Below are 12,661 nucleotides of genomic sequence, written 5' to 3' on the forward strand. Positions count from 1 at the left end.
TAGGTCATATATAGGCCTATATTATATGTACCAATATACAAACAACCGCCTTTTTCAAGAAATAAAACCTCAGCCATTTATATTACTATTTTTACCATATCTTTCTGTGGCAGAAATAGTAAAAGTAGTATGGTAGGTAGCTGTTCCGAATTCAGCAGTCATGTGTTTTCAAAGAACATGTGACTCTTGACGTAATCAAAACAAATCCATTCGTCGGAGCTCGATTTACCAGCCGTATATATTTGTAGGAAGTCATGTGAGCCGTGATATATGGCGGCTATGGTCAATTTCTTACATTGAAAAACACTGCGATCTGCTTCTGTCAACACTGGCAAGGAAACACTTATCTGGTTTATCTTCTGTACAGAAATAATCGCGTTTTTCTCCGGGTCATCGGCTCTAAAGTAACGTTATTTAAGTTATAGAAGTGTTAAGACTTTTATTCTGCTTTGGTTGTAACTGCTCATCATCTGCTCTCCGCTTTCAGTTCAGTGTCGCAGACAGCAGGTCCTGTTATTTTATAAGTGATGCTTGTGATGATATTCTGCCTCGGAAACTGATTTTAGGGCGCCGTTTTTGTTTGCAACAAGACAAGCGCGTGATGACGAAAATCTCTTAGATGTAACATTAACACATGTATTCCGTCATACACTGATCGAACTGTCATCTAATGAGACTTTCTCTTTATTCACTCACTGAGCTGTATTAAAAGATCAGTTTTAACATTCATAGTTGTGTCCTATGCGTAAGTTAAGTGATTTTTCTGAAATACTTTGAAAAAATGAACACCGAAAAGGATTTTTCTCCACTGACACCAAACATTGTGAGAGCTCTCAACGACAAACTGTACGAGAAGAGGAAGGTGGCAGCTCTTGAGATTGAAAAGTGAGTCATAACCTATTATCTGTTTGGTCAAAATACTCATAAATAAGAGGATGTGCTTGTTAATGGATATACATATATTTATTTGCATGCAGTTCCTGTTAGACTTGTGTATTCTTTATAATTGCACCGATACACATTCTACTGCATGCAGTTGTTTAACATGTAACGTTATAGTTAGTTTCTCTCGGTAATAAGTCATTGGTATTTGTTATTTTGCCCAATGGAGAGCTGGTCATCTGACATGCCACATGACCTAATTAGTTATGCTTATGTTCAATAGTCCAAACAGCATCTATTACATAAATACAATTACTCTTGAAGCCCAGCCAGTATTTTCAAATGAATTATTAGAATGCTTTCCCCCAATCTTCTGCCAGGCTTGTACGGGAATTTGTAGCCCAGAACAACTCTGCACAGATCAGACATGTCATCCAGATATTGGCAACAGAGTTTGCACTGTCCCAGCACCCTCACAGCCGAAAAGGAGGCCTCATTGGGCTTGCAGCGTGCTCCATTGCCCTGGGAAAAGTATGTTAACTAATTGTGCAAAACAGAACTTTGATTAATTGGTGCTTCTTAAAATTGACTGCAAGACGTTCAGTATGCATGAAATTCCAAAGAAAATGTGGTGATTTTGCTTTTCAGGATTCCGGATTGTATCTGAAGGAACTCATTGATCCGGTTCTTACCTGTTTCAATGACTCTGACAGCCGTCTGCGCTACTACGCCTGTGAGGCACTTTACAATATAGTGAAGGTTGCCAGAGGAGCAGTGCTGCCCCACTTCAATGTGCTGTTTGATGGGCTCAGCAAGGTAAACTCATGCCCCTTTATGTCTAGATGCATGCATGAAAGGTTAAAAATGGGTCACATGGTATTTCATGCTAGTTTTAAATAGTTTAGTAATCAGTACCATTTAAGTACCATAAAGTATTTGAATAGAAAGTAATATTTCTTTGGGGTAAAAAGCAGTGTTGTTGTCACCAAACATAGGGTTTTTTATAGTTAACTAAAACCATCAAACACATTTTTTGTTATTTCAAATAAAAAACTTTAACTGAAATAAGATATTAAAAACTTAAACGACAACATTTCTTTTTGTTTACCGTGATATACTAATTTAGTGTACCTGATGTAACTAAAACTGTAATATAAATATATATAGTTTTTATTCATTTTTATGTATTAAAAAAAACTAAAAACTAAACTAACACTAAATGAAACCATTGGCCATTTTTGGCCATTGAAATTAAGCTAAAATAAAATGTATATTAGGCCAGAAACTTAAAGAACTTAAAAAGTTAGTCATAATTTACTCACCCTCATGTTGTTACAAACCTGTAAGACTTTCGTTCATCTTCGGAACACATATATTTTTTTTAGGAAATCTGTGCGATTTCTGTCCCTCGATTGACAGCAATACATGTTCGCTTGGCGAGCGAGAACCAATTCTTGTTTCGCAGCACGTTGAGCTTCAGCAAAATGAGGTTTGAGGTTTGTTCTCACGTCAAGCAGGTTTGATTGAGCTTCTGTTTATGTTCAATGATCGATGTTTTTATGTGAATAAAAGCCTAAATTCAATCTGTTCATCATATAAAGTGATCCATTTATGAACTTTTTGAAGCAAGATGCGTAGCTGTCTATGGAGAGACAGAAATCGTTCAGATTTCACCAAAAAGATCATTCATTTGGGTTCCTAAAATGAAACAAAAGTCTTAATAACAAAATATATATAAATGGCATACAAATAATACTGAATTAACACTGGTAAAAAAGTTTCTGTTATAATCTTTTTTAAAAGACAGCAATAACTAAATGATAGGGAAAACAGGGTTTAATTGTGTTACTGACATTTTGAACATAATTCCTATTATAACTTTTTCTTGCTGTAAAGTCAGTTTTTTGTTGAGTTGACCCACAGACTCACCTCGCATGTGATCTGCACTTATAGCTTGCTGCAGATCCTGATCCAAACGTAAAGAGTGGATCTGAGCTCCTGGATCGGCTTCTTAAGGTGAGTTTGATGAGAAATGTGTGGATTCAGCAGTTATCAGTTGCAATAGTGACATAATCTGATTTCCATTTGTCTTTTATTTTAAGGACATTGTAACGGAGAGCAACAAATTTGACCTAGTGGCTTTTGTCCCTCTATTGCGTGAGAGGATTTACTCGAACAACCAGTATGCCCGGCAATTCATTATCTCCTGGGTGGGTTCAGCACTCTAATAGTTTTAGTTTTACTTCACGATAACAGCACTGATAATAGTTGCATTATGCTTTTGTGACTTCCTGTGATGGTTTGACTCTGCTCCAGATCCACGTGTTGGAGTCAGTTCCTGATATCAACCTCCTGGATTATCTGCCAGAATTTCTAGACGGACTCTTCCAGATTCTTGGAGACAGCAGCAAAGAGATCAGGCGGATGTATGTCTCACAATCTCCACCTTTACCTGAGATTGTCTCTCCCTCTTCCTCCTTTCCTTTTCTCATTTTTAAAGAGCATTAACCTTTGCTGTTCAATAGGTGTGAGGTGGTTTTGGGGGAATTCCTGAAAGAAATTAAGAAGAATCCTTCCAGTGTCAAATTTGCAGAAATGGCCAACATCTTAGTCATCCACTGTCAAGTGTCTGATGAATCAAAGTCCAGTGAGTCAGATGTAAAAATATGTACAAGGAGTGTATAGGTAAGTAGTGTAATTATCTATTTTGTGTTTCTGCAGCTAATGATCTCATCCAGTTGACGTCTATGACATGGATGAGGGAATTCATCCAGCTTGCTGGGAGAGTTGTACTGCCGTATTCCTCTGGCATACTGACAGCAGTGCTGCCTTGCCTTTCATATGACGACCGCAAAAAGAGTATCCTACACTGCGTTTGCATATACCCTCAGTCTCAACACTGCATTTTATTTGAGATGTTTTGTGTGCAGTCAGTGCCATTCAGCTAAATGTTTTTTAGTTAATATTAGATTGTCACCGCTCAGATCTATTTCCTCAATAAACTCCCTCCAGGTACTAAAGAGGCTGCCAGTGCATGTAATCATAGCCTGATGAAGCTTGTGACCCCTGAAGACGATGAAGATGATGAAGGATCACAGACCAAAACTTCTCCTCCAAGTGATGAGACTCCAAAGAAAGAGGGAGACCTGAATGGCATGTTTTTTTATGATATATTTTTTGGCACATTTTATTATATTTTTAATTATTTATTTATATTTGTGGAAGAAACTTAAGATGAAGGGGTAAGAAAAAGGCGACTGCATTGGCCGGGAATCGAACCCGGGCCTCCCGCGTGGCAGGCGAGAATTCTACCACTGAACCACCAATGCATATCTGAGAGGACAATGTCGCCCCCTGGCTATCAATTAGAGGAATGGAGGGATGGAAACATGCCACCTACTGATCAAGTATGGTAATTGTCTTTGACAGGGGCCTCACTTTGGAAGCCAGAGGGCGACAATAACATTTCAGGAACGCATTGGTGGTTCAGTGGTAGAATTCTCGCCTGCCACGCGGGAGGCCCGGGTTCGATTCCCGGCCAATGCATCCAAATTTTTTTCTTTTTGCACATGCTCCTTCATATTTTCTAAATAGGTACTTTATTTACACTGTTCGGGTCAGTTTATTTTTTTAGCAAGAATGCATTAAATTGATTAAAATTGACATTTTACATTCTTACAAAAATTATAGTTTCAAAAATGCTGTGCGTTTGAACTTCCTATTCATCAAAGAATCCTGAAAAAATGTATAATAGTTCCCAATGTTTTCATCATTGATCATAAGAAAGTCAAATCAGGATATTAGAATGATTTTTGGAGGATTATGAGATCCTATGATAGTGTAATTAATAAAATAACGTTTCCTTGATAGTGCCAGGAGTTGTTTCCACATTGTTTTCCTAATGTATAAGAAATGCATAATGTTAAGTACATTGCAATACTTTTAGTAACATTGCCTGCTTTGCTTTGATTTAATATGTCTGTTTTTGATTTTAGATTCCCTAAATGAGTCTCAGGAGTCTGTAGGCTTCAGTAACATCTCTTTCTTCACTCCAGCAAGGTACTTTTATGACATTCCCTGAGTAGAAAACACTATATGTATTTCTGTTTTATGATGTAACTCATTAAACATAGGAAATATTTCATTAATTAATGCTAATTGTAATAGAGGAGTCAACCAGTGGTTTACTCCTCAGAATAAATGCAACATCAAATTGTTTACAACATCAGAAGCCACTGTTGAGTTCTGCAAGATGTCTGATTTACACTATGCTGTGTAGTTCTGACAGATCTGTGGTAAATCTGGATCTGGATGGCATAGTGCAAGTACTGGACAGACATTTACACGATTCATCCACCGGAATGATGACTCGCATCGCTGTGTTGAAGTGGCTGTACCATTTGTACATCAAGACCCCTCGCAAGGTTTCTAAAAATGTTCTTTTAAAGGGATCATTCACCCAAAAATGAAAATTTTGTCATTATTTACTCAGCCTCATGTTGTTTCAAACCTGTATGAGTTTCTTTCTTCTACTGAACACAAAAGAAGATATTTTGAAGAATGTTGGTAAACAGACAGTTGTCGGGACCCATTGACTTCCATAGTAGGAAAAAAATACTATGGAAGTCAATGGGTGCCCACAACTGTCTGTTTACCAACATTCTTCAAAATATCTTATTGTGTTCAGCAGAAGAAAGAAACTCATACTTGAAATAACTCATGGTTTGAAATAACATTAAGCTGAGTAAATGATGACAGAATTTTCATTTTTGGGTGAACTATCCCTTTAAATATGCAGTTTCAGGTAATAACTAAAACATGCAATGCTAAAAGTGATTAATTCCACTGTATGTCCATGGCAGATGTTCAAGCACACAGATAGTTTGTTCCCCATGTTACTGAAGACACTATCAGACGAGTCTGATGAAGTAAGTTACATAACTCATCAAATCTCAGTGGCGATCTACCAAGGCGAAATCCATTTTAAAGAACAAATATGTCTCACAGGTGATTTTAAAAGACTTGGAGGTTTTAGCAGAAATTGCATCATCACCTGCTGGGCAGACGGACACTTCTGGGTTGTGCGACAACTCTGATAGCAAAACAGAGCTCCATATTCCAGGTGGGGTCCAAGATGGACAGCCAATGGTGGTTGGTGGGTAACCAATTCCTGGTACTATTTATATCTGGCTATAAACCAGAAAAGCCAAATAATACTAAAATTGTGATTTGTGAAATCAAACTAACATTTTTTTGCATTTGACAGGATCTAAGATGACAGACTTGTCTCCCTCAACTCCCAGCATGAACTCGTACTTCTACAAGTTCATGATTAATTTGCTCAAGCGCTTCAGTTTAGAGCGGAAACTTCTAGAAGTAAGAGGGGCCTTCATTATCAGGTAAAACCTAGTTCCTCAATGATTTAAACCTGTGCGAATTGTAGTAGTTCAAAAATAAACTTCTGTCAATCTGAGGACACCACTAATCTTTCAATATCATAGATTATTTTAGTAAGTTTTCTCTTCTTCCTAACAGGCAGCTATGTCTCCTCCTGCACGCGGAGAACATATTTCACTCCATGGCGGACATCTTACTCAAGGAGGAAGATCTGAAGTTTGCCTCCACCATGGTGCAGACACTTAACACTATTCTGCTTACCTCAGCCGAACTGTTCCAGCTGCGGAACCAGCTCAAGGACTTGCACACACAGGTAACATTTGTTTTGAAGTCTAGAATCTTTAAAACAGATCCAACGCACTAAGAATGCCTCGTGAAATCCAGTCACATTGTGCTACTAATTATTGTTCTCCATTTATACTTTTTACCCTTCAGGAAAGCTGTGCTCTTTTCTGCTGCCTCTATCGCTCTTGGTGTCACAATCCAGTGGCCACTGTGTCCCTCTGCTTCCTGACCCAGAACTATCGGCATGCCTACGACCTCATCCAGAAATTGTATCCTTGCTGTAAACACTCTATCATATATCTTTCTATTCCAGACTGACTCCAGATTTTTTCCCCCCGTTTTTGATAGTCTTTTATGCTCACCAAGCCTGCATTTATTTGATTAAAAATACAGTAAAAAAATGTATATTGTGAAATATTATTACAATTTAAAATAACTTTTCTGTGTTAATATATTTTAAAATGTAATATATTCTTGTGATGACAAAGCTGAATTTTCAGCATCATTACTTCAGTGTCACATGATCCTTCAGAAATCATTCTAATATGCTGATTTGCTGCTCAACAAACATTTCTTATTATTATCAATGTTGAAAATAGTTGTGCTGCTTAACATTTTTGTGAAAACCGTGACACTTTTTTTTGTTTGTTACATACAGGATTCTTTGATGAATAGAAAGTTCCCAAGAACTGCATCTATTTGAAATGTATTGTAACAGAAATCTGTTATTAGCATCTTTACTGTCACTCAATTAAATGCGACCTACTTTAAATCACAAAAAACACCTTTACTTGAGCTGATAAGCGGAGATCTAGAGGTAACTGTGGACTTCCTCATGGAGGTGGATAAACTTGTGCAACTAATCGAGAGCCCCATCTTCACCTGTGAGTGTTTCTCAAACTGTTTCTCATATATTCTCAAACTGTCTCTCCACATTAACACTCATTCTCTTTGCAGACCTTCGTCTTCAGCTACTGGATGTAGAGCATAACCCATATCTCATCAAGGCTCTGTACGGCCTGTTGATGTTGCTTCCTCAGAGTCAGGCGTTCCAGCTGCTCTCGCATCGGCTCAGCTGTGTGCCAAACCCTGAACTCATGAGGACAGTGTAAGTACCAGAACCACACGGAACAATCAGAGTCGGTCTGTACTCATAGTACTTAGTAAAACGTTTGATATCTTCTAGATTAAATAGTCGGCCTGGTCTCACGTGTTTTAATTTTCCAGAGATCACCCAAAGGCACCAGTCAAGGACAAACGATTGGCCCAGCCGCACATCGACTACAGTGAACTGCTCCAGCACTTCGACCGAGTCCAGAGCAAACATCTGGAAGTGAGGCACCAGAGGGCGGGTCGCTCTGAGCACCCAGACAGGAAGCTTATGTTGTAAAGGGTCACAGACAGGATGAGGATACATAGCCTTTGTCCAAAAATTATGGTACATGGGAGATTGGAGCCTCAGTAGGACCTGTAGTGGGCGTTCATGTATCACCTTGTTCAGGTTTTTATGTATTTGAGCTACTATAGGCATGAGGGACTTTGATGTGCTTTATTTTTAAGATACGTGAAGTGCTTTACGTTCAGGTGCTGGAGTTGTTGCTGTATGTACTACATACACACTTGGACATAATTTGACTTGGTAATCTGTTACAGATTAAGGGCCAATGGTTATATCATCCCCAAATCACTGGTTTAATGTAACCCTCTCCAGAATATTTGTACAGATCACCTTGCACGTACCCCTGACCCTGAGGATTATTATTCAGAACTTTTAATCTCAAACATGACATGTACTGTAAATGAGTCTTGAATGGATAATGTCTTTTTTTGTATTGTGATTTTATCCCAATAATTTTCACTCTGTTTGCTTAGCATTCCCATTGTAGTCTGTTTGTTCATTTAATCGTTCTTTCCACATTAACACATTCACTCTTGGCCTTATGTACATGTAAGACATTTCTCTGTAATGTGAAGACAAAGTTACAATAAAGTGGAACATCATTATTTCGTTTTTTGTTGTCTTTAATCTGAATCTTTTATTCATCACAAGAACCCCAGAAAATCTCCCTTTTTGCAATCCAGCAGGTGGCGCTTTTGATTTACTTTTTCTAAGAAAACCCTTTCAACATCAGGCTGAAAGATTAACATAGTTTCTCACCGAAAATCCGTAGACGACGCTTTTCGATTGAAAAAAAAGAAAAGAATTATAAAGAATCTAAAATCTGAGGTCGAAGTTCTGAATTTCTTTCATTTCATTTGCAAACGTTGTTCCACCATTTTTTTTATAAAAAAGTCCATAAGTATTCGATCCTTACTCCTCGTTAGTATAGTGGTAAGTATCCCCGCCTGTCACGCGGGAGACCGGGGTTCGATTCCCCGACGGGGAGAGAGATTCTTTTTTTTTCTTCTTCTTTTTTAAAGGGATGGTGAACCCAAAAAAATTAATTTAGTAATTTACTCACCCTCAACTTGTTCCAAACCTCTTGAGTTTCTCTCTTCTGTTGAAAACAAAGGAAGATATTTAAAAGAATGTTGACAGTTGATGGCAGCCATTGACTTCCATAGATTTTTTTTTCCTACTATGGAAATCAATGGGTATGACTAAGCTTGTTTATAGTTTAAACACTTTTTTTATTTGGAACTAAATCACATACATAGTTGTTATTTTATTCAAACGAGAACAACTCTTTCCGGGTGCAGGGCGCAAGATGATTTATGCCATGCTTAATTAAATACATAGATATGATTATGAATTAAATAGTAACAGGACGCAGGAAAACCAACTCGGAACAGCGCCATAAATCACTTGTGGCCAAAAATATATCGCATCGGTAATGATTAGCACTACCATAGGGAATGGATGGGATACGTTTAGGGAAGATAAGCATTCAGATAATCTGTTTTCAGATCCCAGACCGTGGTTCGACTCCCAGAAGGGGAACATTTAAAAGAATAGAATTTGTCATACATAGTATTCAGAACTGTGAAATTTAAATGACCAAAATTGTCTCACTGTTTCATTCAAATAGAATATTTTAATTGTACACAAAAATATACCCCATACAAAGAGTTACCATGGTTACTAGATTCTACCAAAATACTTACTGCAGATCACAATAGGTAATGTGATCTCTTTCACACTGAAAAAAAGGTTTTCAGGGTGATTTTATTTAACATGCATTAATTCATTGTTTTTTTATACCATTGTAATTTTTGTAAGGTAGACTAAGCCTAAGGCTAATGTTATAAAATGCATTTAGTCTATTTAGTAGTATTAACAATCTTCTTTTAGCTTTTAAAACGGATACATGCTGGCACTATATTGACACGAGAACACAAAACTACCCTGTTTGTCTGAAGTAGACATGAAGAACTGCTTTTGAAACTTCTCTTTTTCTCTTGCCCTTTGATCATGGATTCTTTTGAACATTCTCCATTCCACACACACAAAAAAATCTAACTTCACATTAAACATAACACTTCTCTCAAGTCCTCTTATTGCAGATTCATCCACACACTGAACAAAAATTTTGTCAAAAATAGTTTGAGTTTTCACCCTATATGCTTCTATGATCAAATGAATTTCAATATTTTTAACCATAATATCCACCATGTAGCCCTGGGCATACCGGAGAGAAGCTGTAATTCAATGTGATTTCTAGTGATTCACTCTCCACATGAACCTTAAATATGGGTGGAATGCGCAATGTGATCACACTGAGAGTCTTTGAATTATCTATAACTTACAAGGACATTAAAATTTATTTTTGCTAAAGTAAGGTTTCTTATGTTTGCTTTTGAGTTAACTCTTGGCCCTCTGACGGTTAAAAACAAAACTGCATGCATTTTGCGGAAGAACATTGTTTTGGTTGTGGTTCAGCTCTGCATGACTGCGGATGGATATGTTTTTTTCTCATTCCTACAAAAATAAAGAAAGAGGATCCTACTGCTCATACAACTCAAAAAGTATAGGCTTCAGAGATATAAGCAGTTTAAATGGAAAGGATCTCATGATGACTCGCACACTAATAGACACGCTACGTCTTTGAAAATAAATTCAAGCACAGCGCTATAACCCATAATGATGTGATTCTTCACAGTAGATAATGCTTTTTAACTCTGTTAGAGACAGCTACATTACATATAGCTGACTGTTCAATAAAATAGTTCCTCACCGTGTCGCTTTTACAACATTTCAAATCCCTCAGTTCCCGCCACCTCCGAAAAGCCAAGCCAATGTTGATTCTCGTCTTATTACTCTGTAGCGTTCTCTTTTTGCCAGAAGACTCTCCTCTTTCGATGTGTTGTTGTATTTAAACGGGCGATTCCACGGAGGTGTGCGATAGCTGCTCCATGTCAACCTTTCTCGCTCGTTGCTGACAACTAACCTATGCCACTCCCACACCAATCATGCTGCAAAGTAGCCGGAACTTTTCTCCATTTACGGATATGACGAGGCAGAGACATGAAGAGACCCATACATGGGCGAGTGATGTGTGTACGCAATTTACTTTCGAAAACCATCCACAATATAAACACTTATAAATAATAGGCTTAGCATAGTGAATCCGGGTAAGACAAAAACACGTGTTGGAAGAAGAATTGATGATGCAGCCTATCTCATCATTTAAATTTTGTTAATTTTTAACTGCAGAAAAAGTTACAGTCTATAGGTAACTGGATACCAAAACATATGAAACCCCACCAAAATCATCATAAAACAGCCCAGATTTGATCCTCCCACCCAAAAATTCTATCAAAACTATCCCAATCAGGCAGCACACAAATTAAGGTTTAACTAGCCTGCCTGTACATGGAGCCACTGATTTATCAACCAACTATTAAAACTTAGGCCAAGTAGGCTATGACATTTCTCTGCTTTCCATTGGTCAATGAATTGTCTTTCTACTTTACCATCATTGCATAAAACAAGGTCAAGTTTACTTTTTCTTTAATATTAGGCTGCTGAAAGATAAAGGGAAAAAACACCATTATAAACTTAATAAATAAGATAAGAAACCATGTATCACCATTCACAGATCAACTTCAAGATTAGTGGCTCAGATGTTCAGAGCAATATTTGTAGTCTACACAAACAGAATAGTAAATAGAAAAACAATGAAAAGTCCAGTAGTAGGCTAGTGCAGAGAGAAAGTCTCTATAGAGAAAGGCAGTGTAAATGGTTTGATAAAACATTTATTAGTTAACTGAAGGCATGCACTCCATGTGGAGATTGTTACGCATGCTATATTATGTTTGTTATTTGCTCTGTAAGGTTTAATTGGCTCACTAGGGCTTTTTATCACACACTGATTCTCTATAGGGACATTGTCGAATGCACTCCATTACAAACTTCAAAAAGGAAGAGGAAAATAAATTTTTTTGGAGTGAACGAAAGCTTCACTTGACTGATTGTTAGCAAAACTTTAACTCATTTTGGCAGTGTTTGTACCATGATGAAACTGTGGACATAAGACAAATGGTAGAATGAGAAAATGCCATTCCCCAGTGGGCTATCAGTGAAATTGGATTAATAGATCGCTGGAGATGATCTTTGATATGCAGTGTGCAACTGTTCTTTGTCTGTGCCTTTGCTCGGTTCAGACTGCCTAGTGTTGCTGTTCTAGCAGAGCAGAAAACTTCAGATATTCATCATTTCCCACTTCTCAGGCTGTCAGGTGCAGTCTTGTTGAGTTTCAGCAACACTCTCAGACTGCATTTAATCTGATCTTGTGGTAAAAAGACTGGTATTGAATGAATGAATGAAGGAAATTGGATCTAGACTGATGTGAACAAGGTGTCTGGGTTTATCTGCTTAACCCTACTGGTAAGATAATTTAATGTAAACTGAATAAAGATAATGTTTTCATACTGAAAAAAAATCTTCCTCCAATGATAGCGATTCAAAAGTAGCCCTGTACTCTGACTAAATTATCATTTTTAAAAACATATTTTGATTAAAATGGAATAGATAAATGGCTACAAAAGTATTAATTATTTCAAAATACAATACATAAAATATAAGTATAAAAATACATGACAAAATGCAGCTGGGAAATGGTGATCCGAAACATGATTGACATACTGTATACGAAAT

General features: G+C 37.3%; 1 protein-coding gene, 1 long non-coding RNA gene and 3 other non-coding genes across 5 annotated transcripts; 3 read left to right on the top strand and 2 right to left on the bottom strand.

The window, feature by feature from the left end:
* The first annotated feature begins 181 nt into the window (after positions 1-181).
* vac14 (vac14 homolog (S. cerevisiae)) lies at positions 182-8,568 on the top strand. The gene is made up of 19 exons (XM_077210648.1): positions 182-885; positions 1,263-1,413; positions 1,531-1,698; positions 2,836-2,898; positions 2,985-3,092; positions 3,199-3,308; positions 3,408-3,529; positions 3,604-3,741; positions 3,895-4,035; positions 4,878-4,941; positions 5,162-5,306; positions 5,745-5,810; positions 5,890-6,037; positions 6,149-6,281; positions 6,418-6,592; positions 6,715-6,833; positions 7,369-7,448; positions 7,522-7,672; positions 7,792-8,568. Exons 1-19 carry the CDS (start codon positions 782-784, stop codon positions 7,952-7,954), a joined length of 2,349 nt encoding a protein of 782 aa, XP_077066763.1. The 5' UTR covers positions 182-781; the 3' UTR covers positions 7,955-8,568.
* Positions 3,314-10,859, bottom strand: LOC143720807 (uncharacterized). Its single transcript, XR_013196640.1, has 3 exons — positions 10,740-10,859; positions 9,027-9,062; positions 3,314-3,432 (listed from the first exon to the last, which is right to left on the bottom strand). It is a non-coding gene; the product is annotated as an uncharacterized LOC143720807 (long non-coding RNA).
* Positions 4,141-4,211, bottom strand: trnag-gcc (transfer RNA glycine (anticodon GCC)). The gene has a single exon. It is a non-coding gene; the product is annotated as a tRNA-Gly (tRNA).
* Positions 4,358-4,428, top strand: trnag-gcc (transfer RNA glycine (anticodon GCC)). Its single transcript has one exon. It is a non-coding gene; the product is annotated as a tRNA-Gly (tRNA).
* trnad-guc (transfer RNA aspartic acid (anticodon GUC)) lies at positions 8,880-8,951 on the top strand. The gene has a single exon. It is a non-coding gene; the product is annotated as a tRNA-Asp (tRNA).
* Positions 10,860-12,661: the final 1,802 nt, after the last annotated feature.

The sequence above is a fragment of the Siphateles boraxobius genome, unplaced genomic scaffold (genome assembly GCF_051911475.1).
Source record: "Siphateles boraxobius isolate OS27281-9 unplaced genomic scaffold, OSU_SipBor_1 65, whole genome shotgun sequence".
Lineage (NCBI taxonomy): Eukaryota > Metazoa > Chordata > Actinopteri > Cypriniformes > Leuciscidae > Siphateles > Siphateles boraxobius.

What these genes read in the sequence shown, in the direction of transcription:
- vac14 (XM_077210648.1), top strand. Translation starts at nt 782, where the DNA reads ATGAACACCGAAAAGGATTTTTCTCCACTGACACCAAACATTGTGAGA. An exon ending in AGAGGGGCCTTCATTATCAG is followed by an intron (nt 6,282 to 6,417) that starts GTAAAACCTAGT and finishes TCTTCCTAACAG; the next exon opens with GCAGCTATGTCTCCTCCTGC. An exon ending in TACGACCTCATCCAGAAATT is followed by an intron (nt 6,834 to 7,368) that starts GTATCCTTGCTG and finishes TGAGCTGATAAG; the next exon opens with CGGAGATCTAGAGGTAACTG.